The 21507-nt window shown below is 40.6% G+C and overlaps 1 protein-coding gene across 3 annotated transcripts; it reads left to right on the top strand.

Annotated features, from left to right (window-relative positions):
* Window positions 1-3573: 3573 nt before the first annotated feature.
* Window positions 3574-21035, top strand: LOC105920703 (probable ATP-dependent RNA helicase DDX43). Of its 3 annotated transcripts, none has more exons than XM_036126624.1 (17): window positions 3574-3995; window positions 4192-4247; window positions 6701-6818; window positions 12257-12448; window positions 12593-12674; window positions 13437-13596; window positions 15064-15182; window positions 15272-15382; window positions 15460-15601; window positions 15752-15852; window positions 16147-16234; window positions 16362-16489; window positions 16597-16706; window positions 19656-19794; window positions 19878-19965; window positions 20257-20429; window positions 20765-21035. In XM_036126624.1, the coding sequence occupies exons 1-16, from the start codon at window positions 3668-3670 to the stop codon at window positions 20416-20418; spliced, it is 2124 nt and encodes a 707-aa protein (XP_035982517.1). In that variant the 5' UTR covers window positions 3574-3667; the 3' UTR covers window positions 20419-20429; window positions 20765-21035. The 3 variants fall into 3 exon arrangements, with proteins under 3 accessions (XP_035982517.1, XP_035982516.1, XP_035982518.1); XM_036126623.1 differs by having other exon boundaries at window positions 20762-21035; XM_036126625.1 differs by having other exon boundaries at window positions 3575-3995; window positions 12263-12448; window positions 20762-21035.
* Window positions 21036-21507: the final 472 nt, after the last annotated feature.

Here is a 21507-nt window from a genome sequence, read left to right as displayed (position 1 = left end):
TTTCACTCATCGCCTACAACCTGATATATCAGATTGTACTAAGTTCCAGCTGCTCATTTTGAACTGACATCCAGTTTAATTAAGTCATGTGACTTTAAGCCTGAGACTTTATGACTTCAGTGGCCAAAAATACTTAATTTCTCTACTGCTTGAGCAGTAATTTTTGACACAGCTGGCCTTAAAGCTCGATAATGTTAACGTTGTTATTTCTTTGAAATTAATTTATTGAAGTGCACATTATATTCTCTGGATAGAAATGCAAAAATGATTTTTATTATTCATTAATAAGTATGGATTAACAAAACTGTTCATGTGAGTTTCTTGAATCATTTGAACAGGAAGTCTTATATCTTGCCTTTCTGGAAGTTTGTATATCTCGAGAAAGTTACACTTTATCAAATCATCCAACCAAGACTCTTCCCAAAGCTTTTTAAAGTAAGCTTTAAGAATAAAGAATCTTTTTACTTCTAAGTATTACCTTCAGTTAATACTTAGAAGACATTGTCTGAATGCTAATGCTTTTCTAGTGTTAAGATTTGGGTCCGTTTCTGTTCCATTCACCACGGCCCGTCTCACCCGTTTTGAAGATTTGGTAGAAAAGGAGAAACAAATTATCAGACAAACATTTTAAATATGCATATATATATTACCATTGGAATCCCAAGGGAGACAAACACTTACAAGCTTCACAACACCTCATTCTGTATATTTACCCAACATCCCATTCCATGGTGCTTGTAAGCGCTTGTCTGCTTAACACTACCCGGACATATCTTTAATAGACTGACCACCCCCTTAGGAATGTCAAGGGAGAGGGAACCCTGCACAGTCTTCAGGCGCCCATCTTCCCCAAACAAAAGAAATCTGTTTGCCTGCTAGCTACAAAAACAACCGTAATTTATAGTTCAGGTCTGGTTTTAGGAGTTTAACCAACCAGATGACATTAGGAACCATAAAACAACATCCTGACTTCGTGGCCTGGCCTCTGCTTGAACAGATCTACTGTTTTCAAGTGGGTCAGCAAAAAAAAAAAAAAAAAAAAAAAAAAAAAAAAACACCTTCTGTAAACCTCAAGGTATTAAAAGGTAACTCTTATTGTTTTCATAAAAAATGGCTGATTAATATAACACTAATCATATATTTCCATAACACTAGCCTTCAGGGAACATTCCCCAAGGATAAGTTTCAACACAGTGTGTGTTCCCTGGATGTTCAAGAAATTAATGCTACGCTATAGTTTTTCTGAAAGGTATTTCCTAAAATCATACCTTCAGAACTTTTGAACCAGCATTTTACAAAACGTTACCTGATTTGTAAAATTTGCAACAGAACTTTCCCTTTACGTACTATTCCCTGGAAGTTATTTGGTTAGTTTCAAGCACAGCAGCAAGCAGGGTTAAATCGGAGGCAACCGGCCTTTTATTCAGTGTCTTTCTGAAAGACGTTTCGGCCTACCTCATCCAGGAGGTCTCTGTCGATTCTTGGTGGCATCGCACATGAGGCAACCTGCTGTTAAATTTCTCCTTTCATATTTCCAAAATTCTTAATATAACATGTTATATTAATTTCCGTTTCTTCACAATGTGTGAACATCTTCGCCTGTATCATGTTTCATTTATGTATAAATAATCTATCACTAAGTTCTGGTGGGCCAAACCTTAATCTTGTTAGTAAAGTTATCCTTCTCTGCCTGTTTCCTCCTTCCTGTTCTCATTCTCCTACTACTCTTTTTATCAATTATAACCATCATTCCCTTTTTCCCTGGAAAAAGGGAAGATGCCAAACTGGACTGTGGACCCTTTGGCAAAAGTGCGAAGGAAGAACTTGCTTGATGCTGCAATATTGAAAGTTAACCAGGTGATGTTATGGATGTGAAAGTGAAGGAGATTATGGAGAGGGCTGTCCTTGATGGTGCAAAGGCTCTGAAGCTGGAAGGGTGGGAGAGATACAGCAATTGTCAATGAAACTGTCAGATTTGGTTAAAGTGGACCTTGTTACAATAAGCAAATGAGGTTACATAAGGTGGCATGATGTTCTCGGCCCAGGGAATATATGGGCTGACTAGAAAATGTTTTCAGTCGAATTGATTGTTTTTGCTTTAACCCCTGAATATGATGGATTTTTCAAAATTGATATTAATACACATCTTGTGTCCTTCACATTTGTAAATTAATTTGTTGTTTGTATTTTAAAGAGTATTATTACATTTTTCTGCTCAAAGCGGTTTAAAGTAAATTAATACCCAACTCCTGAGTCCCGACAGTAGATGACGCAAGTTTAAAAAACAAAAGTCTAACCTACTGGATCTAGCTAGCTACCTGAAAGAGCACCTGCTAGCTAACCATTATAAATAAAACTTTGATTTCATTAATACAACTTTTGAAATTATCCCCCCCCCTCTGGATTTCTACGGAGCTGTTTCTACCCGGTATCATTAACTATAAATTGTGATCAGACGTTACCCAAAAAAAGTGATTTTTTTTCTACCGTCACTTAGGAACCAGTGAGACGCAGACCATTAAAAAGCTGCGCCTATATTTATCAAATCTGGGTGGGCAATGCATAAAAAGTGCTATGTTTCCTATTCCCGATTTAAGACTATTACTGGGCTAAAAGCGAAGCAGAAAGTAATTATTCTGTCCGCTCTGACCACAAACAAAACGCGCTCAGAGAACAACTTCAAACTCAGCCTTCGGCTTGTGTAATTACACACTAGAGCGCCCTGCGCCAGAGAGGAGATTTGTCTGGGTCAGCATGGAGACTAAGATGAGAGACCTGTCACTGTGAAGGTGATGATGATGGTTCTAAACTGTAACAGGCTAGAAGTGCATGGAGCTGAAAAAGAGAAAAACATCAGCAGCTGGATCGTGCGTAAAGATGCAGCGTGAACCCCTGTGCGCTTTAAGTGTTGCATCTGAGGGGAAAATGTCGTACCATATAGGCTTGATGAAACTCAGCCTGATTCACCAATGAGGTTATAGATCTACACTGATAAAGAAACACATATATTAATGTGTAACAGGCATATGAAATGGCATTTAATAATAATTATTCATTAAACAAAATAGTATGACACTGAATTGAGGCAGGAAGGACATACATTACTCTACAAAAATGTTGCATGACTGTTCAGTGATAAAGTAACTTATATACCTGCAGTATCAAATTTGATACACTAATTTTAACACGATTTAACTGTGATATAAATATATATTTTTTTGGATAATTGGGCATTGTATCAAAACATAAAGCATTAATCTAAAAAACTGAATAACAATGTTTGTTATTCTTACCGATACCTCTCTAAAATTGGAAAAAACTTTCCTGCAAATCGCGTGTGACCCAGCTCACGTGAACAGACATTTTGAAAAGGAAAAAAAAAAAAAAAAAAGCTGTTCCACTGCCTGCAGTGCAATAATAATCCAGTAGGGTGCAGAATACAAGTATCAAATTATATCCAACAGATTGTTGAGGTAAATATTGCTCACGTTGGAAAAAAAAAAGAGTCCCTTAAAACTTATGTAGCAAATGTGATACAAATGGCGATAAAGGGTTAACGCTAAACGTTGTCTGCGTCGAATATTTAAAATTTGGCCACGCTTTGAAAGTGGTTCCTGTCCAGACCGGAAGTGAAAGCAAGTTTGTCTTGTCTGCGCCGAAGTGGAACATGTCAGACTGGGAGGACGAGTACGATGGAGACGGCGTTGCTATAGCGAAACCCGCACCCAAAACAACTGATGCCGAAAGGAAAAGCGTCAGGAAAGACGGTCCGGAAGATAGAAATGTCCATTTCGGTGCAAAAAGTCGAACCTGGTCCGGAGAATCCAGAGATGCCAGAAGTGAGCGCAGCTGGGAGGGATTGGAGTTCAGGAACCGAAGAGGTCCCGCAGACCGCGGCGGAGGCCCCCGAGAGCGGCGGAGCGGGGACGAAATGGCCGACGGCTCCCAACAATCTATTTTGAAAGTAGAAAACGTGTCCATTGGAAGGATAATCGGTACGTTTCTAAAGTTAAAGTCCCCATTCTGTTTGACTCACGCAGTGCTCGTCTCGGTTAGCTAATGATGCTAACTTAACTAATGTTTCAAACGGAAGCCCAAGAGTTCAGTAGCCCAAACAGTTTTCAATATTTGTAATTTTTGCATTTGGAAGTGTGGCTTGTTCAGGTTCTTGGTGTTTTACTGTGTGCACAGGGCGCGGGGGAGCGAAAATACGGGAACTTGAAGAGAGCAGCGGCGCGAGGATAAAGGCAAGTCAGAAGCCTTCATGCTGAGGTCAACGCTGCATGGACTCTGTTCATGCTTGTGTGTGTGTGTGTGTGTGTGTGTATATATATATATATATATATATATATATATATATATATATATATATATATATATATATATATATATATATATATATATTCTTTAGTCTCAGTTCTTACATAACAAGTGTCTGTACATTGTTTCTAAACAATGTTTAGATGTAGGGTGGTTTAAGAGTCGTTCAAATTGGTTTCAACATTTACTTTTTCATTGTTTTTTTTTTTTGTGTGTGCACATCTTCAGATCTACTAGGGTCACACTCCTGTTCCTGCTCACAAAAAAAAAAAAAAAAAAAAAAAAATCCCCAGCAAGATGTGCCAGTCAATCATCTTCTTATAGAAATAAATGAACTAGTCAGTTTGACCTTGCATCCTGAGCATTGAACCAGATTTTTTTATATACGTACCATGTGACGGATATAAACATTATACTCGTTTCACTGCAAAGATGAGTGTTGTCTGAAATAATGAATAAGGTCAGTGAAGCCACAGAATATGATGTGAATATAGCGTTTCCCCATACCATTCTATTTTTTTTCTTCTTTGTGTGTCCAGTCTGGCATTGTGACAATAAGAGTTGTCTTAATGCCAAAAAGGGCCCAACACATCCTACTGTCACGAGTGGAGCCTTACTACTTTCACCATAGTGCTCCGCTTGATTTCTAAATGCAAAAAGCTTTATTAGATTTTATACTGGGACTATTTTTTGTTCAATGGACACGAAAACAGGAAGGTAGAGGGGGGGGGGAAACGGAGAGCAATGGTGACTATGCACCTTGAAGCTTTACAGGTGATGTTTTAATTCTATATGTGAACTAAGTTTGTTCCATGTTTGTATGAAAACATTTATCGTTCTATTAGAAAGCTCTGACAGAGCAGCAGGTCGAGACACTGGATTAATGCATAGCCTTCTTCAAAGAGCTCCATAGAAGTTATACATAAAAAAAAAAACCTGGTGGTACTGTGGCAGCAGCTCACCAAACCGTAGATGGCGAGTCCTTGCCCAAGTTGACCTAGCATTGGTATAAGCCTCATCACTGAATGCACTCTGATGGAACTATTAAAAGAAATGAAAAGGTTGTAATGATTTTTTTTATATATATAAATCACAATGATTTGTTTAATGCAACATTAACATACTCAATGATGGCCTTTTTGTGATCGCTGTGAAGTGGACCAGTGTGGCCACAACACTACAATGGCACCGGAAAGGTCTCAGTGTGTCTCCTTCAGCACATTCCACCTTAAAAAAGTAACAGTTGTTGGTACCATTCAAGAGAAAAGAATACTAGATTCAGTTTAATTTACCTCCTGAATCAGGTTCTGGATTTCTGTATCTGTTACCGCTGGCACATCTTTATTTATTTGTCCGTGACACAAGAAATGGTAGGACCAAGATGAAAAGGAGTTTGGAGTTGGTCCTCCTTCACACCTCTCCTCTTCACCTTTAACCCTATCCTCCCCTTCTTGTCTTTAAAATGACCTGCAAAACATCTGTGTAAGAGATAAACATTTCACACTTTGATAAAAGGGGTGGAGCAGAACCTGTGCCCTGACTGCCCCTGTAGGGCTCTGTCCCTGAGCTTGAATTTAAAATCCATTAAACATTCATAATATTAAAGTTAACATTAACAGCAGACAATAACTTATTTGTACTGTGTTGTAGACTGCACTAGTTATAATGCTGTGTATTACATACCAGCTGAGTCACTCGCTGATCGGATCTTTGCTTCTGTCTTTTGTCACATCATCAATAAACACAAGTGACCCAGTGCCATTGGAGGCCATGCATGCCCATGCCATCACACTGCCTTCACAATATTTTACAGACTGTGTGCTGTGCTTTGGTTCATGAGCTGTTCCAATTCTTCTCCAAACTTTGTTCTTGCCAGCATTCTAGTACAGGTTGCTGTTCCAGAACCATGCAGCCTTCTTATTTATTTTGCTGTCTTCTGAGTCAATTGTCCAATTACGTTTGGTCAATTTGAGGCAGCTACGTATTAAAGAACTGTGATTCCTAAACCTTTGCTCCAACTTGGATGAGAATACTCTCAAATTACAATATGGGCTTAAAGTCTGCACTTTAAGCCCATATTGATTATATAATTGTATCGTGGATATGTTTCCATAAAGATCTAAAATAACCAAACTTGTGTCACTGTCCAAATATTTCTGGGCCTAACTGTAAACAAAAAGTAGATTTTAAGGGGCTGTAGAGCCAGTAACGTAAATGTAAATCTGCTGATTAGATCCAGAACAGCACACTTGCTGACAGTAACACTTATTTCTATGTTCCTCAATCATTTATTTCAAATGGAAAAGTGAGACAATGTTGAGACCAGGTTTTAGGATGTTTGTCTCAGGGATGGAAATAATTTTTTGTTTGACTCTTATAGATTACCAGGGGAGATTATGAAGGAGAAGTGGCCATCTTCGGATCATCTGCTGCACAGCAAAAGGCCAAAGAAATGATTGAAGACCTGGTTTCCGGCGGCACCTCCCAGTTTAGTTACGGTACATATGTCTACAGAATTTCACCTTCAAGTGAACTACTAACTATTGAGGCTTTAAGCTGCAGCTATCACTACCTTTTACTCACTAAAATATGGCAATTAAAAAAACAAAGTAATTTCTCATTTCAGTCACACTGTTTTAAAAGTGTCTGCTTTGACTCTTTATAACTAGTGGTTTCTGAAGGGATGTTAATGTGTGTACTCTACAATAATAATGATAGTACAATAGTACTGGCAGGCCGGCAGTACATTCAATTGATTCTCTGTCACATGGGGCTGCTTTTAGTTGTAGTTTTAATATGGAAGGCAACAAGGGAAACGGATCAGAATTGTGTTTAGTCGGCCATGATTAAAAAATAAAAATTATTTTGTGCACAATCAAGGAATTTGACTTTGCAGACATTTGGTTTGCAAATATAATGAATTGTGAAAGTGTAATTTCGTTACCCAGTAATGTAGCTACCGCAGCAGAACGGTGCGGGCCGTGATGCGAAGGCTGTCCCGTTTTAGCCGGGACGTCCCGTATTTGACTCTTTTTCCCGTATTTTGACGGCAGCCTGCAATTTGTACATACGAACACTAAATGACACTCCTCACTTTACATTGCTAGACCTACATAAGGAAGTCGCATTGAAGCAGGCAAGGACTAGTGCAGCTTTGCGTCTCCAACGGATGGAAAGGGACATAAAATTACATCAAATTGCTAAATTTAGAAAAGCCCAGTGCGCCTGCGCCACGGCCATATTGGATTCATACAAACGTCAAATAGTGACTCAACAGACATATGGCAACAACAAAACACTGCTGCCTTGCTGGAATGACTAATATTATGATGATCGGAACCATATGAAGGGGTGGTTGTGTTTTTTGTTTTTTTTCCCATTGATTTTCCAAAACCCTGGAGGATTGCCAAGACATGTCAGTGTTTGATACAAGCTTGTAAGTGAGACGACTTTTCTGTGGAATCTGACCAAAGACACCTAAATGTGCTCTCCACATTTCGTCAGTGGCAAGGAGGCAACTCTTGCCCAGACCTAATACCAGAGACTGCAGCATCTGCAGGTAGGCTATGATTATTTGGTTAGAAGTGGCCTCTCTATTACAGTGTGGTGGTTTGCCTCTTGCGCTTTTTTGGGCTTGTTTTCATGGAGCAAGTCACACGTTTCTCTCACAAGATTGTGTGTGCGTGTATCTGTGTCTGCGGGGGGTGCGTGTATATTTCAACCAACGTTTCAGCTGTTCTACGCTGAGTTTCTCAAGTGGAGCAGGTTAAAATGAAGCTCCTGGGGCGTCGTAATCTTCCAAAATGATTGGTATTGCAGTCGTTGCCATCCTAGTTTGGGCTCAGCCTGTCCGACCATCCGGAAAACCCAAGCTGTCTCCATCAAGTTTATCTATAAGCAACATCCCCACTCCGTGACCCCGTCATCTGCCATAGTCCCTTATCTGTCTGTAGTCATTTAACCTCATGGATGGTTTATTGGGGACCGGGGTGATGGGAGTGTTTTGAAGCAGGAGGGAACCTCCCACAGCTCCAGAGACTTTAAGATCTGAGTGAAGATTGGGGCTTGTTGGTCATGCAGGCTTCCACACAGAAGGGGGAAATGCCATCAGGCCTTACCAGTTCTTGCGGTTCTCCTATATAATTAAAGAGAAATGCCCGACATCCATGACCCCTAAAACAGGATTAAATGTTAATTGTTAAAAGGTTTTTGTAATTTCCAAAATGTAGTGTATTTTCTATAGACAAAATGCTCACTTGATGGCCTTAACAAATGTTCTGGTCATGTGATGGACTAGCAACCTGTCCGGGGTTTACCCTGCCTCTGGCTCAACGGCCGCTGGGGATGGGCACCAGCCTCCTGTGATCTGCACAGTTAAGCAGGCATAGACAATGGATGTATGGATGAGATGCTCTGGTCGTTCAGTATTTGTGACTCACTACAACAAAACTATGAACAAGGCGGCAGAGCACAAACTGAAAAAAAAAAAGTGAATAAGCTTCAATTTGGGAGATAAGAGTGATTTTCGTTTGTTTGTTAAATATGCTTGTTGAATTTATGAAATAACCCCTCAATACTTTTAATTATCGTTTAAAAATGGGATGTTTTCTGCTTAAAATTTGAGCTGGACATAGCTGAACAGATCTGTGAAGAGCTAAACTGCGGTTTGCTCAGGAATCCACTTGTGAACGAGACGCCGGTGCGGGACTCATTTCATATTCTGTATCAGGAGCGCTGAAACGGAACAAACTGACGAAACGACTACGTTAGCTTTGGCGAATGTTCGTAGTTTCCAGCTGCCGTTCACCAAAGACATTGAAGAAAGGGGGGGGGGGGGGCAGGCATTCTTAACATTGTTGAGCAAAATCTTCAAATTTGTTTTCTTTTTTTAATGGACACCTATTTTGACTAATTAATGGCCACTTTAGAAAGTGAATGGAGATATCTACAGAAAAAAGCTCTCCAAACCCACCAGTAACAGTCAGTTTTGTTGCTGTTTGTATCACATTTGAACCTGTAAAAGGTGTCTCATGCCTCATTTTACACCAGTCTGTATCTCTAGACCTCCATTTACAGTTAAATAAAAACAAACAATCCTGACAAGAGAAACATGACATTGCTGTGTAATTAATCTTCGTAACTGCTAAATAGTTACAGTAATAACAAGTTTGACTGATCAGGTTAAAAAAGTGTTATCTTTTCAAAAAGACTTTTTACATAGCATCCGTTTTTATGTGTTTTTGGAGGGTTGTTAAATAACTTATTAGACCTCAGACTTTAAAGGGCATAACTCAAGCTTCTTTGAAAAGAACAATTAATTAAACTCCCCCTGCTGGTAATATCCTGGTAATAGCTTAATATTTGATCTATATTATAATTTAACTAAGATGTGCCATCTTACTGTACAATTTTTAGAATCTTGTTTTCCGCTGAAGATTGTCTCCTCATCTTTTATGCTTTTTAAATCTACAAAATGTCAATCAGACAGCACCCAACTATTGTTTTGGTTTGAATCTGACGTGGCATGTGTTGTTGAAGCTTCTGATTTGTGAGGTTTCATAACAATGGTGAGGCTACGCGGAAAGTACCGATGCTGGAGGTGTGAGCGGGGCGGCGGACAATCTCTATCAGATTGTTGCTTCATTTAGAAACTGAAAGCCACATTTGACTTTATGCTCCACAACAGCAAGGAATCTATTTGTAAAATTTACTGCGCCTTAAAATAAAATAAAAAATGTATTTACACATAGTTCTATAAGCTTAATGTCAAAGGAAAATGAACAATTTATTACATTGAAGATTTTTGCTTCATATTATGTGTATAGCAATTTTTTATTAATTGTTTATAAACTAGAAAGGGTAGTCAGAATAGAAGGCACTTAATGTTTCAGATCATACAATTAGTTTTAATATCAGGCAGGATAACATGACTAAATACAACATTTAACAGTGATTTATTTTCATATATTAAGTGACCCCAACAAACTCAGGCCTTTTCAATTTGTCATGTTAAGCTTAAGCACAATGGGTTCTGCAGGATGCAGCCATTATGAGAAGCGCACAAGTCCGATCTCTGACTGATCTAAAAAAAAAAAAATAAAAGTTTTGGAGTGGCCTAGTCAAAGTCTGGACTTAAATGAAGTTGAAATACTTTAAAAGTGACATTCAAGTTCAAGAATCCTCCAGTGTGGCTGAATGAAAACCGTTCTGCCAAAATGCACACATGTCTATTTAATGGAGTTATCGCCAATCATCAAAAATTCTCGATGCCGGTTGTTTTTTCTTGCTGGTTAATTCACATGGGAACATGTATTGGATATTAACAAATACTGAGCAGTAACATTAATTACCTTCACTAATTTGCAATGCACATCCCCTGATGGGCCTTTAAAAGCAAACCGTTTTAAAGACAGTAAAACAGCATAGCAGGATAAAATACAATACATATCTTACATAACACTTTGCCCGTATTTTCTGCAGCTTACGTTTACAATAACTGGCGATAACTACTGAAAGTAGATCACACGGTGCAGATCACCAGCTCGAAAAAGGCAAAGACGTGTCTAGAAGGTGGAACTCTTCCACAGAGTTCACTGAGGGGAAACAAAAACGACTTTATGATGAGATGGCAGAAGACGAAGGGATCCCGGATCCCAAAACGCGTTTCAAAGTGGAATTTTTTTTGTACATCATAGACATTCTTCTGCAACAGTTCGATAAACGCTTTGCAGATTTTCACCAAATGGCAAAACCTTTCTCTGTGCTGAACCCCAAAAACCCCAACTTCTATGCGGGAGACGTCCACAGCTGGACGGGTATTGGCTGAATTTCTAGAAGAAATTCTAGAGGGAAGAACTAAAGCTCAACACCACAGAAGCTGATCTCCCACTCATAACCTCCAACGATGCGGAAAGGGCATGTCCTTACATCTGTATTTTGTATCATATTTACGATACAAAATAACACTTCCAGTCACCAGTGAAAATGCGGAACGCTGTTTCAACCACCTGAAATTAATTAAAAAACATCTCTGGGCGAGCGAGGCCTGACTCTCAACCCTCACTTTGCTATCCATAGACACATTGTCATTGACAAGAACCAGGTGGCTTGCGAAGATGGAGGAGAGGAAGATGGTGCTATAAGATATGAGGCCACAATACTGTCCTTTGTTTCCAACCCCGTTGGTTAAGTCTACTTTACATTTGAACCCTTATTTGACCTGGTTTTGAGGGCATTTTTGGCTAAATTTGTGACACTGACCATGGTGCTGAAATAGCCTATCAACAGTTGTGGCAGGCGCTAGGTTATCAGCGGTTGGTCTGTTTACTGATAAATATGTCAATTGCCATGGTGCTTAAATAGTGCAAATTGTGCTGCACAACTCATCGTAAACCACACTCTCCATTCTGCCCTTCTGTCTCCGTTTCCAGTTATTAATGCTAATAATTTATCAGCTGTCATATAGAGGCTGTCATTGCACAGGGTCGCATGTTGGATTTACTTTGTTTTACATAATAGTTGGCTGGACTAATGCTAATATATGGATCAGGGATGACCGAGTCATCAGCTAATGCAACAGGTCCTGGATTTAACCAAGCACCACCTGCCAGGAGTAAAAAAAAAAATCTATAGGCCAGCCGCCTTTGTGCTCTTTTTAGGGACGGTGTTGGTTACTTTATATTCCGTGGGAATTGGTGGGCCAGACGGTTTTCCTCTTTTTAATAAATGAAATCTTTCCTAAACTGCCTTTTTATTTATTCTAGTTGTCTGCAATACTAAAAATAATCAATCTAAAACATTTAAGCTCAACAAAACGGAAGAAATCTTTCAGTGGGCAACAGATTTTTTTTAATCCACCTCTGTTTGAACATTGAGTCTCTTTTTTCAACAGCTGTTTGTAAGTTTTCTTCAAGTTGTACCTGCATCTGTTTCTGAGGTCCAGGCAGGGGGCAGTGCAGTGACGGGGAAAGGTTCAGAGGAGGGGCGGATAAAGGAGCCATGAGCAGGAACGGCTCCGTGTGGGCAAAGGACGTGCCGCGGGCTCCAAGCGATGCTCCAGCCCCTCCATCCATCGACTGGAACGACATCCGACAAAACAGAAAGAAGTATGAGGAGCTGAAATGGAAAGGTGGGGGAGCTGAGTCACGCAAAGTTTCGACAGTATTGGGAGGTGTTGCTGAATTGCTACGCAATTATGCACCTGTTTGTTAAAAATTAAACAAAACATACTATTTTGAAATCTTTTTTTTAATCTTTTTAAAACGTTTGCCAGACCTCCCACCACTGAAGAAGAACTTTTACACTGAAGCAGCGAGCGTGTCCAGGCTCACACCCGAGGAAGTCGTTGAATGGAGGTAATTTTGTTTTAGCCTCTTTGTTTTTTACATCATACTTTATCTTTTTATGTGGGTAAATATCCCCTTTTATTCTTGGATACTGAAATAAAACAATTTTAACCTAGATTGTGTTTTCTTTTTTTACAGGCCTGAACTGTTTGTGTAAAAAAATTCCTTAAGTGATTAAAACTAATACTGTTGTGTTTAATGTGCTAAGATTTTAAGGAAAGTTAGTGGAAGTCTTAAAGATGATTGTTTTCCGCTGAAGTCTACAAAGACTGGCAACCACACGGGCCGTTTGATCATCTTTAACTGTTTACTTTCTGTGGCCTAAACCAGAGCCAGACCTCGTAAACGTATGACTGTAACAGAAACCGCCGGAGGGCTGGGTTCCTGCACATCTAGCAGCCCGGCTGTTCTGGGTTTTTTTTTTTTTTTTTTTTTTCCCAGCCAGCCACTAATGTCCGGTACTTTCATCGTAGCAAAACCTTCAACTCTATTAACCTTTATTTAATTAACATCTTTCACAACTCGTGTCATCTCCAGGCACTTTACAAAGTCACATGTTTGGCAATTTATATCTCCATAACGTACAGTAAGGGTGTGTAACCACAGGGCTTTATGTGATCAGAACACTGTTGGACATTCCTCTGATATGACCAAAGCTATTTGACTTTAGTCAGTGTTGTTTTCTGATATATAAAAACAAGCCCATTCTGGTTTACAATGTGCAATTTGAAATGATTTTTTTCTTCTTCTTCTTTTTTTTTTTTTTAACAGGAAGGAGAATAACAACATATTTGTAGATGACTTAAAGGAGGATGGAGAAAAGCGCTCCATACCTCGTCCCTGTCGTACATTTCTGGAGGCATTCAGCGCTTACCCAGAGATTATGGAAAATATTGAGCGTGTTGGTTTTGTCAAACCAACCCCCATACAGGTATTCTCCGAAGTTTGATGTAAAAATACCAGCACAGAGCTTTACTCTGACCACAAATCCTATTTTTTGCAACAACATGAAAGTAGGACTGGGCAATGTTATCTGAAAGTATTACGAAACATCAGCGATTTGTTGTAATGTGGTATTTATATATAGTGCAGTATTGAAATTGTACTCTTAGTCACTCCAGTCCTGTTGGACCCGTTCTTCCATCTGCAGGATAAGATGAGCGTCTCAGCTGTCCTCCCACACAATCCAGCCTGCTGATTTTATTTTTACACTCTGCAGTTCCAAAACCAAAGTTTAGCTGGCCCTTTTTTCTGTTTACAAAGGATAAATTAAACTGATGAGCATAATCGACTAAACCAGCAATAACTCCTGTTTACTCCAATTATCACACCGGCCCTGACCTCTCTGTAGCGGGTCATGCTGTTTCTGTGCTCCCCCTCCACCACGCTGGCTCTCACCAGGTAAACATTATGCAAATCATCTTTGAAGCAGCTTTAGGCTAGGCTCAGACGCAGCGTTGTGGCCACTCTGCTGTAGGTAAATCCCCTGAAGCGATTTGGGTATGGAAATACCCACAGGGCGAATCATTGATGGGAATCCTTATGTGTTTTGGCCCCGTTTGTAAAATCCAGATGTGCAGTCCCCCTCAGGAGAAGAAATGAAAGTATGTCGAGACCTGAGAGAACAAACTTTATTTTTAGTTCTTTATGTGGAAATGGTAACGGCCATCGTGAAACAGTGTAACCCCATTGTTGATTTTCAGCTTTTAAAGATTTAATTGGACTTTAGGAATCGCAGCAGAATCCGTTTCCTGTCAGTGAACCATTGCACATTTCCAGCTTCTAAACTTCCTTTATTCTGATGTGCTGAAGCTGCTCTTTTTAGGCGCTCTGCTTTTTTTTTTTTCTTTTTTTTTTTTCTGTTACCTCTTTGTTTTCATTGTTTGATGATCTCTGGGACTCTACGACAAGATCTGACGTGTTCACAGTAAAACCTGTAGGCTGCTGCCATTTACCTGTTCATTAAACCTTTGCTCAGTACGCAAATATCTTGGCAAGTATTCAAGCTAATATGCTGCAGAGGGAAATGAAACTGCATCATCAACACTCTTACTTTCATTTCGCAGTAAGAGGCTTGGTGAAATTTAGCGGGATATTAAAACATTGTTTAGCTGCGCAGCCACATATATCTTACAGTTTGAAGGTACCTCACTGGTTCACAGGGCGACGTCTCCTGCTCGTCTATTTATAGCTGTTTACTTCAAGCTGTTAAATGAAGAAGTAGTCTTAAGATATTAAGAATTAGAGTTCCTTTATTGGCCCGCAATGGGGAAATTCTGGATTTTATGGTGATGTTTTCACATGCTGCCATGATGATCAAACTCTGATCTTTTCATGAGCCCGACTCAAGCAGCCTGTACGAATGTCCTACTTAATGACTTCTTCATCTTTTCACCAGTCTCAGGCATGGCCAGTGTTAATGAGTGGAGACGACCTGATAGCGATTGCTCAGACAGGAACAGGGAAAACTCTGGCCTACCTGCTGCCAGGATTCATCCACATGGATGGGCAGCCTGTGTGAGTTCAGGACTTGGTTTTTTCTCCTTATTTTATTCTGGATTGTTCGTCTGCGCACCAAAACTCCTCTGTTTTCTTTTTAATATTAGATGCAGAGATGAGAGGGATGGTCCAGGCATGTTGGTGCTGACTCCTACCAGAGAACTAGCTCTGCAGATCGAAGCAGAGTGCAGCAAGTACAGTTATAAAGGATACAAAAGGTAATCAGCGAGAACGGGCGAGATCAGAGGCATTGACTTTGGATCTGAGGGAGCCGTAACTCTGTCCCGTCCTTTAGCATCTGCATCTATGGAGGGGGTGACAGGAGAGGCCAGATCAACCTGGTGAAGAGCGGCGTGGACATCGTGATCGCCACGCCAGGCCGACTCCACGATTTACAGATGAACGAGCTCATCAACCTTCGCTCCATCACCTACCTGGTTAGTATGAACGTTTAGATTTAATACTTTTTACGATGATTGTGCATTTTTAAAAAATCCTCTTACACTTAAAATTTTTATTAATTTTCTTTCACGTTTCGCCTGCTTGGAAAAGTTTTGATACTAAACTGGTCTGATTGTCGGGTAAAGGTGCTGGACGAGGCTGACCGCATGCTGGATATGGGCTTCGAACCCCAGATCCTGAAGATTCTGCTGGACATCCGTCCGGACCGGCAGACTGTCATGACCAGGTATAACCAGGGTTTATCACCACAGGGACATTAACCCCAGAAAGAAATATGCAAACACATCAGACATCGCTGAAGAAAGGAGACATTTTAAAATGTTTCTACCTTCAGGGCTTTTAATTTTTTACATTATTCAGTTTTAGCATTATTCAGAAATGAATTAAAAGAACTCCCCTGTTAATGTCGTAAGAAACGTTAGTTTGAAACTGTGGGGATCATTTCAAAGGTGACCAGCAGCAAACTGACTTCTATATAGTAGTCTACTAACCGGACATCTGTTATTGTCTCCTGTTTCAGTGCCACCTGGCCCACAGGTGTAAGGAGATTGTCCAAATCCTACCTAAAGAATCCTATAATGGTTTACGTGGGGACTCTGGACCTGGCTGTAAGAGGAAGTGAAAGCTTCCTGCTGTGTTTCACTTTTTTTTTTTTTTTCTTATCCTCATTTCATGCTAAATATAGCTTTTGTTCAGCCGTTATTCACGCTTTGTGTTTGTCCATCTGTGCATCAGGCAGTGAACACAGTGCAGCAGTCACTGCTGATTGTTCAGGAGGAGGAGAAAAAGATGTACGTTTACGACTTCATCAGGAACATGAAGCCTCAGGACAAAGTCTTGGTCTTTGTGGGCAAGAAGATTGTGTGAGTGAGGAGATGAGCACTGCTTTTAAAAATGGACCCGCAGCTGTTGTTGGAAACTTAGAGAAGCACCACTTGCACCAACTGGGTTTTTGTTTCTGCCAAATCAGCGCCGATGACCTGACGAGTGACCTCTGCCTGCAAGGAATCGCCGTGCAGTGCCTCCATGGAGACCGCGAGCAGAGCGTCCGTGAAGAGGCCCTCAGCGACTTCAAGGAGAGTACGTTACTCAGCAAATTCATTTCTGACTGGTTTTTAGACATCTGAATTGAAAGGACAGATGCAGCTTGTTGTTTGGGAAGTTCTTTAGTGGTATCCTTGCATGCTGTTCCATGCAAAAGTATTCACACGTCTTTAGGTTTCACAAACTTCAGTCTATTTTATTGGGGTTGTATGTGATGAAGAAGCACGGTCCTGTTAAAGAGGACCAGCCCTCAAATGATGCTTCTAAACTGGCTTTCTACAGTCTTAGGGTGTATTCACACCTGCCATGTTTGGTCCGATTTAAACCTTAATTTCCCCCTTGGACCTTTTCAGCAGGTGTGAAGACACACAAGTGAACCCTGGTCCTGACCAAACGGCCTCTGGTGCTATTCGCTTTTAGTATAAATACGAAATACTCATAATATATGTCTCTCTGGACTTAACAGGCCACCGTAGCAGCGAGCATAGTACCGGTTGCTTAGCAACACTGCTTCCAGCGTGTTGTGGGACTCGTCCAGCTTGCAAGATGCATTCTTCAACTCTTTAAATTTACAGCTAAAATGTCTGGAAACCTGCGTTGAACACGCTGCTTTTACCACTCCCAATGAATTAGCCGCTGTAATACGCTGCAAAAAGGGAACTAAAAGTAAGTATTTGTCCTTTATTTGAGGAAGTAAATAAGATTATTTGCCAATGGAATGAGTATTCTGACCCCTATATTAAGAGAATTAGCTATACTGCACATCAACTAAGCTGATGGAGATGGGTTGTTCCCATTTTAAGTGCAAAAATCTTATTCCTTTGGCAGATCAGATTATCTGATCAAATCAAATCACGGACAAATCGACTAATTTCAAGAAAGTTTCACTTACTTTTAGTTCCCTTTTGGCAGTGTAACAGCACAAAGATGCAAAAAAGAGGAGCAGCACTCAGGATTTCCATAATAATTTGCCTCCATTTGCGGGACTCTGCTACGCCTCACCCTGGTTGTTACTGTCCAATGGGAGCAATGATCGTCACATGTTATGGTTCACCTGCAAGAAGTGCAATGTGAATACGAACCTCGCTAAACAAACATATGACGTCTGCTTTGGTCAAGCGTACCAAAGATCCTTCTTGGTGTGAACACGCCCTGAAAGGCCTGCGTGTTGTGACTGCTTCTCAGCTCTAGATAAGTTTAGGAGGAGAAAAGAAAGCTTGCTATTAGGGATGTAACGATATCAAAATCTCACGGTACGATACAATTTCGATATTGACCTCACGGTACGATATTTATTGCGATATTGTGGAAAAGCTCACGGTACTGTTAAATAGCTCACGATAGTGTTTGTGATGATAATAGCAAAAAAATACAGACATTTTTTCTGCTTTTGCCAGTCAACAGGCAATTTATTGTTGTATTTATGGATCATGACAACATAAAACGCTGATCACATAATGCTTTTAAAGTGCAAGTTGTAGTCAGGAACATAAATATTCTGTTGATTCTTCTGTGCAATGTTCAAGTTAAGAAGAAACCAAACAATTGTAAACAATAGGGAATTCCCTTTAAGTGCAAACAAATATCAAGTTAAGTCAGGTTTAAATGTGCAAGGCAAGTAAAAGCAGCCTTTTAAAACTGGTATTTAGGAACATAACAAACTTAAATAAAATAGTCAGTCAAAAAGCCTTTTAAAAAAACACTGACCTATCCAAGCTTATGTTCAGCTTATGTTCACGTTTTTCATCAGAGAGATCAAAAGATCTACATTTCAAGAAAAAAAAATTCTGAAACAGTCTGGCAAAAAGCCTTCTGAAAAACACTGTCCTTTAGCTAATGTTCAAGTTTTTCTTTAGAAAGATCAAAAGATCTACATTGCACGGGAGAAGAAGAGACCTCTGGGCATTTACAATATCCCCTGCTGTTGAAAATACCCTTTCACTGGGCACCGAGGTAGCGGGCATAGCGGTGTTTCCCGTGTTGTATCGCAGTTTACTGTGGCAGTGCTTGCATATAGTCCATTGTCTGTCCACCACCACCTTCTCTCCTTTGGCGTTTTTTGAAACGCCGAAACCAAAATGTTTCCAGACATCCGACTTAAAAGCTGCAGGGGCTGGCACAATCTCAACTTCGGGGTTGTTGTTTTCTTCCTTACAAATATCGCTGTCGGTCATGCTGGCTGGCTGTGAGCTTGTGTGGACACAGCGTGCAATCCGCGTGCAATCCTATTGGCTTAAGAACGGTTGGTCGACGCAGCGCGACGCAGCGCAAAGTATCATGGTCTATGTAGTTAATGGTTTGTTCCGCGGGGCTGTGTTTATTCCTTTTGCTTTTTGACGGACACCCGTCCTTTTATTATTGTAACCCAACCACGACGATATCGAGACATGTGTACCACCGCGATAGCGCGATAATGTCAATATCGTTACATCCCTACTTGCTATGAGAGAAATCTTTGATTTTGAACGTTGTTTCACTCTTTCTATTGTTGGATGATAGATTGAATAGTGCTAGAAGCCAAGCTTTTAATATTTTATAACCAAACACTGCTTTAAACTTCTCCATCCTTGACCTGTCTGCTGCGGTCCTTCAGCATATTTGTAGTGTTGGGAAACTAAAACTGATCCTGAACACTTATTTATACACAAATGTAAAAACCTCACCGTTCTGACGACATTAAATGGAACCGATAACCTTTTATTCAGCAGACTCTGATTTACCCAGATGCACCTTGCAGCGCTCTCGCTCTCTGGCATTGACAGGGATATTTGCTGCAGCTCCTACCTTTGATCTCTCCTGTGGGACAGGGCTGGTTGGGGGCTCCTCTCCCCTCCTCCCTAACACCCCAGGTTCAATACATTAGAGAGCAAAAAGGGCTTTGGGGCTGGGGTGGAAGGCGCTCTGCTGTCGGCAAGCAGTGGGCCTTCCAACACCAGATGTAGACCAAAAGCACAGGCGTATCGGTGTTTGTGTTCGCCTCTGTAGGTCGAGTTCGCATCCTGGTCGCCACCGATCTGGCTTCCAGGGGCCTGGACGTCCATGACATAACGCATGTTTTTAACTACGACTTCCCACGAAACATAGAGGAGTACGTCCACCGAGTGGGCCGCACGGGCCGAGCTGGGTAGGAGCTCTGTGCTTTTCTCTCTTTGGTAACGTCTGACTCACCCCGGGTCAGTTTGTGACGCGGATGCATCTTTGTTCCAGACGATCGGGTGCTGCCATCACTCTATTAACAAGAGACAACTGGAGGATGGCACCGGAGCTGATCTCTATCCTGGAAAGAGCAGGACAAGTAAGCACATGCTTTTCACAGCAGCTTTAAAATATCCAAACCCATGGTGGAAATCGTTGCACGTTTGCAGTTGCGCAGAACATTGACCGATAAATTATTATAGCAAACAATGAAAGGTTATCCGAGGCCATGGCTACGCTTGCTTTGTAATAACCCTCTCCTTATGGTGTGACATCTTCAGTCATATTCGTAAGCTTGCATAAGGGGTAACATTAGCGATGACAATTGGTGTGGTATCTGCTGGTAGAAATGTTATGTAGCAGCTTACATCACACAGGATCGTTGTTTCAGGACGTCCCAGAAGAGTTGGTGCTGATGGCAGAGAGATACGAGAAGCACAAGAAGGAGAGAGAGATGTGTCCTCCTCGAGGACGCGGATGGGAGGGCGGAGGAGGAGGAGGCGGCGGTGGAGGGAGAGGCGGCAGAGACAGAGGGCAAAGCTGGCGATACTAATGTCTGTAGATGTAAGTATGAACTCACGTTTTATATGGAAATCATCTCCAGAAAGACTGCAGCTGCTCCAAAATGAAACTATTTCTGGGCAACGGTGTGACTTCAAAGCTAGCCCTCCCTCACACAGAGACCTGCGCAGGTAGCGCATCTCTTTTAGGGCTATTAGCAACGTTTAGTTTCTCCCTCCTGCTGTGGCACGTCGCAAACGATTTATCTGTTTATGCACATTATTTTACACAGTAAAAAAAAATCTGAGCTATTATGGTTTATTAACGGCAGTAAAAAAGCAAAACACACTGTTAAAACTGAAAATACTAAAAATGTAAAATGTTTTTTTTTTCAGCAGGCTGGGATCCCATCTAAAGTTGGCTGTAATTTCTTCAGCATGTAAAAGTTTCGTTTAGTGTTTAAGTGTGGTATTTTTTTCCTCTGCATGAATGACCATCGGGTGTTGCCGTTTGTTTTGCCAGGTACACACCGTTGCTTTTAAAGGCTAACAAATGCACTGTTTCAAGTCTGGTATTTGCTTTATACGTCCCGCATCAACTTTGTTTATATAGACTGATTGTTTTTGCAGTGTGTTTTTTCTTTTGTTTTGTTTTTGGGATAAAGTGTTCAATAAATTCTCTTTGTGAAGAGACATACTGTGCAGTGTGCGTCTTTAAGCGGCAGTGTTGGCTGGTTTAGCCAAAGTTAAGTCTTTCTTTACTGTAAGACAAAATTACAACTGCAACGTTTTTTTTTTTTGTTTTTTTACTTTTAAAGAAAACAAATCTAGGTTTTATCAAGTCTTAGCAGCTACTCACCACTTTATCCTTGATCCTATTTCTATATTTAAGAAGGCTGAAGAAAAAAAGCAAAGTTAAGTTTAATTAATAAGCATTATTTTGCTACCAACCCTGGAGGTGACCTTTTTCCGTTCTTAACCACAACAGGAATGCTGTCGTGCAATGGAAAAAAGAATGACTCACACAACTGTCTTTCAAGGCTGGGGGAAAAAAGGAAATTGGGTAACTTGGGGCGATAAGTGTCATGGTAGTCAAACAGTTGAACATCCTAGTACTGAAACAGTGCTAGGATAAAGGGGAA

Source organism: Fundulus heteroclitus, chromosome 22 (assembly GCF_011125445.2).
Source record: "Fundulus heteroclitus isolate FHET01 chromosome 22, MU-UCD_Fhet_4.1, whole genome shotgun sequence".
Lineage (NCBI taxonomy): Eukaryota > Metazoa > Chordata > Actinopteri > Cyprinodontiformes > Fundulidae > Fundulus > Fundulus heteroclitus.
This window is presented reverse-complemented; position numbering and strand designations above follow the sequence as displayed.

Coding starts and splice junctions, on each gene's coding strand:
- LOC105920703 (XM_036126624.1), top strand. CDS start 3,668: ATGTCAGACTGGGAGGACGAGTACGATGGAGACGGCGTTGCTATAGCG. Junction 6,819..12,256: donor CACCTCCCAGTTTAGTTACG/GTACATATGTCT, acceptor TCTGTTTCTGAG/GTCCAGGCAGGGGGCAGTGC. Junction 12,675..13,436: donor GAGGAAGTCGTTGAATGGAG/GTAATTTTGTTT, acceptor TTTTTTTAACAG/GAAGGAGAATAACAACATAT.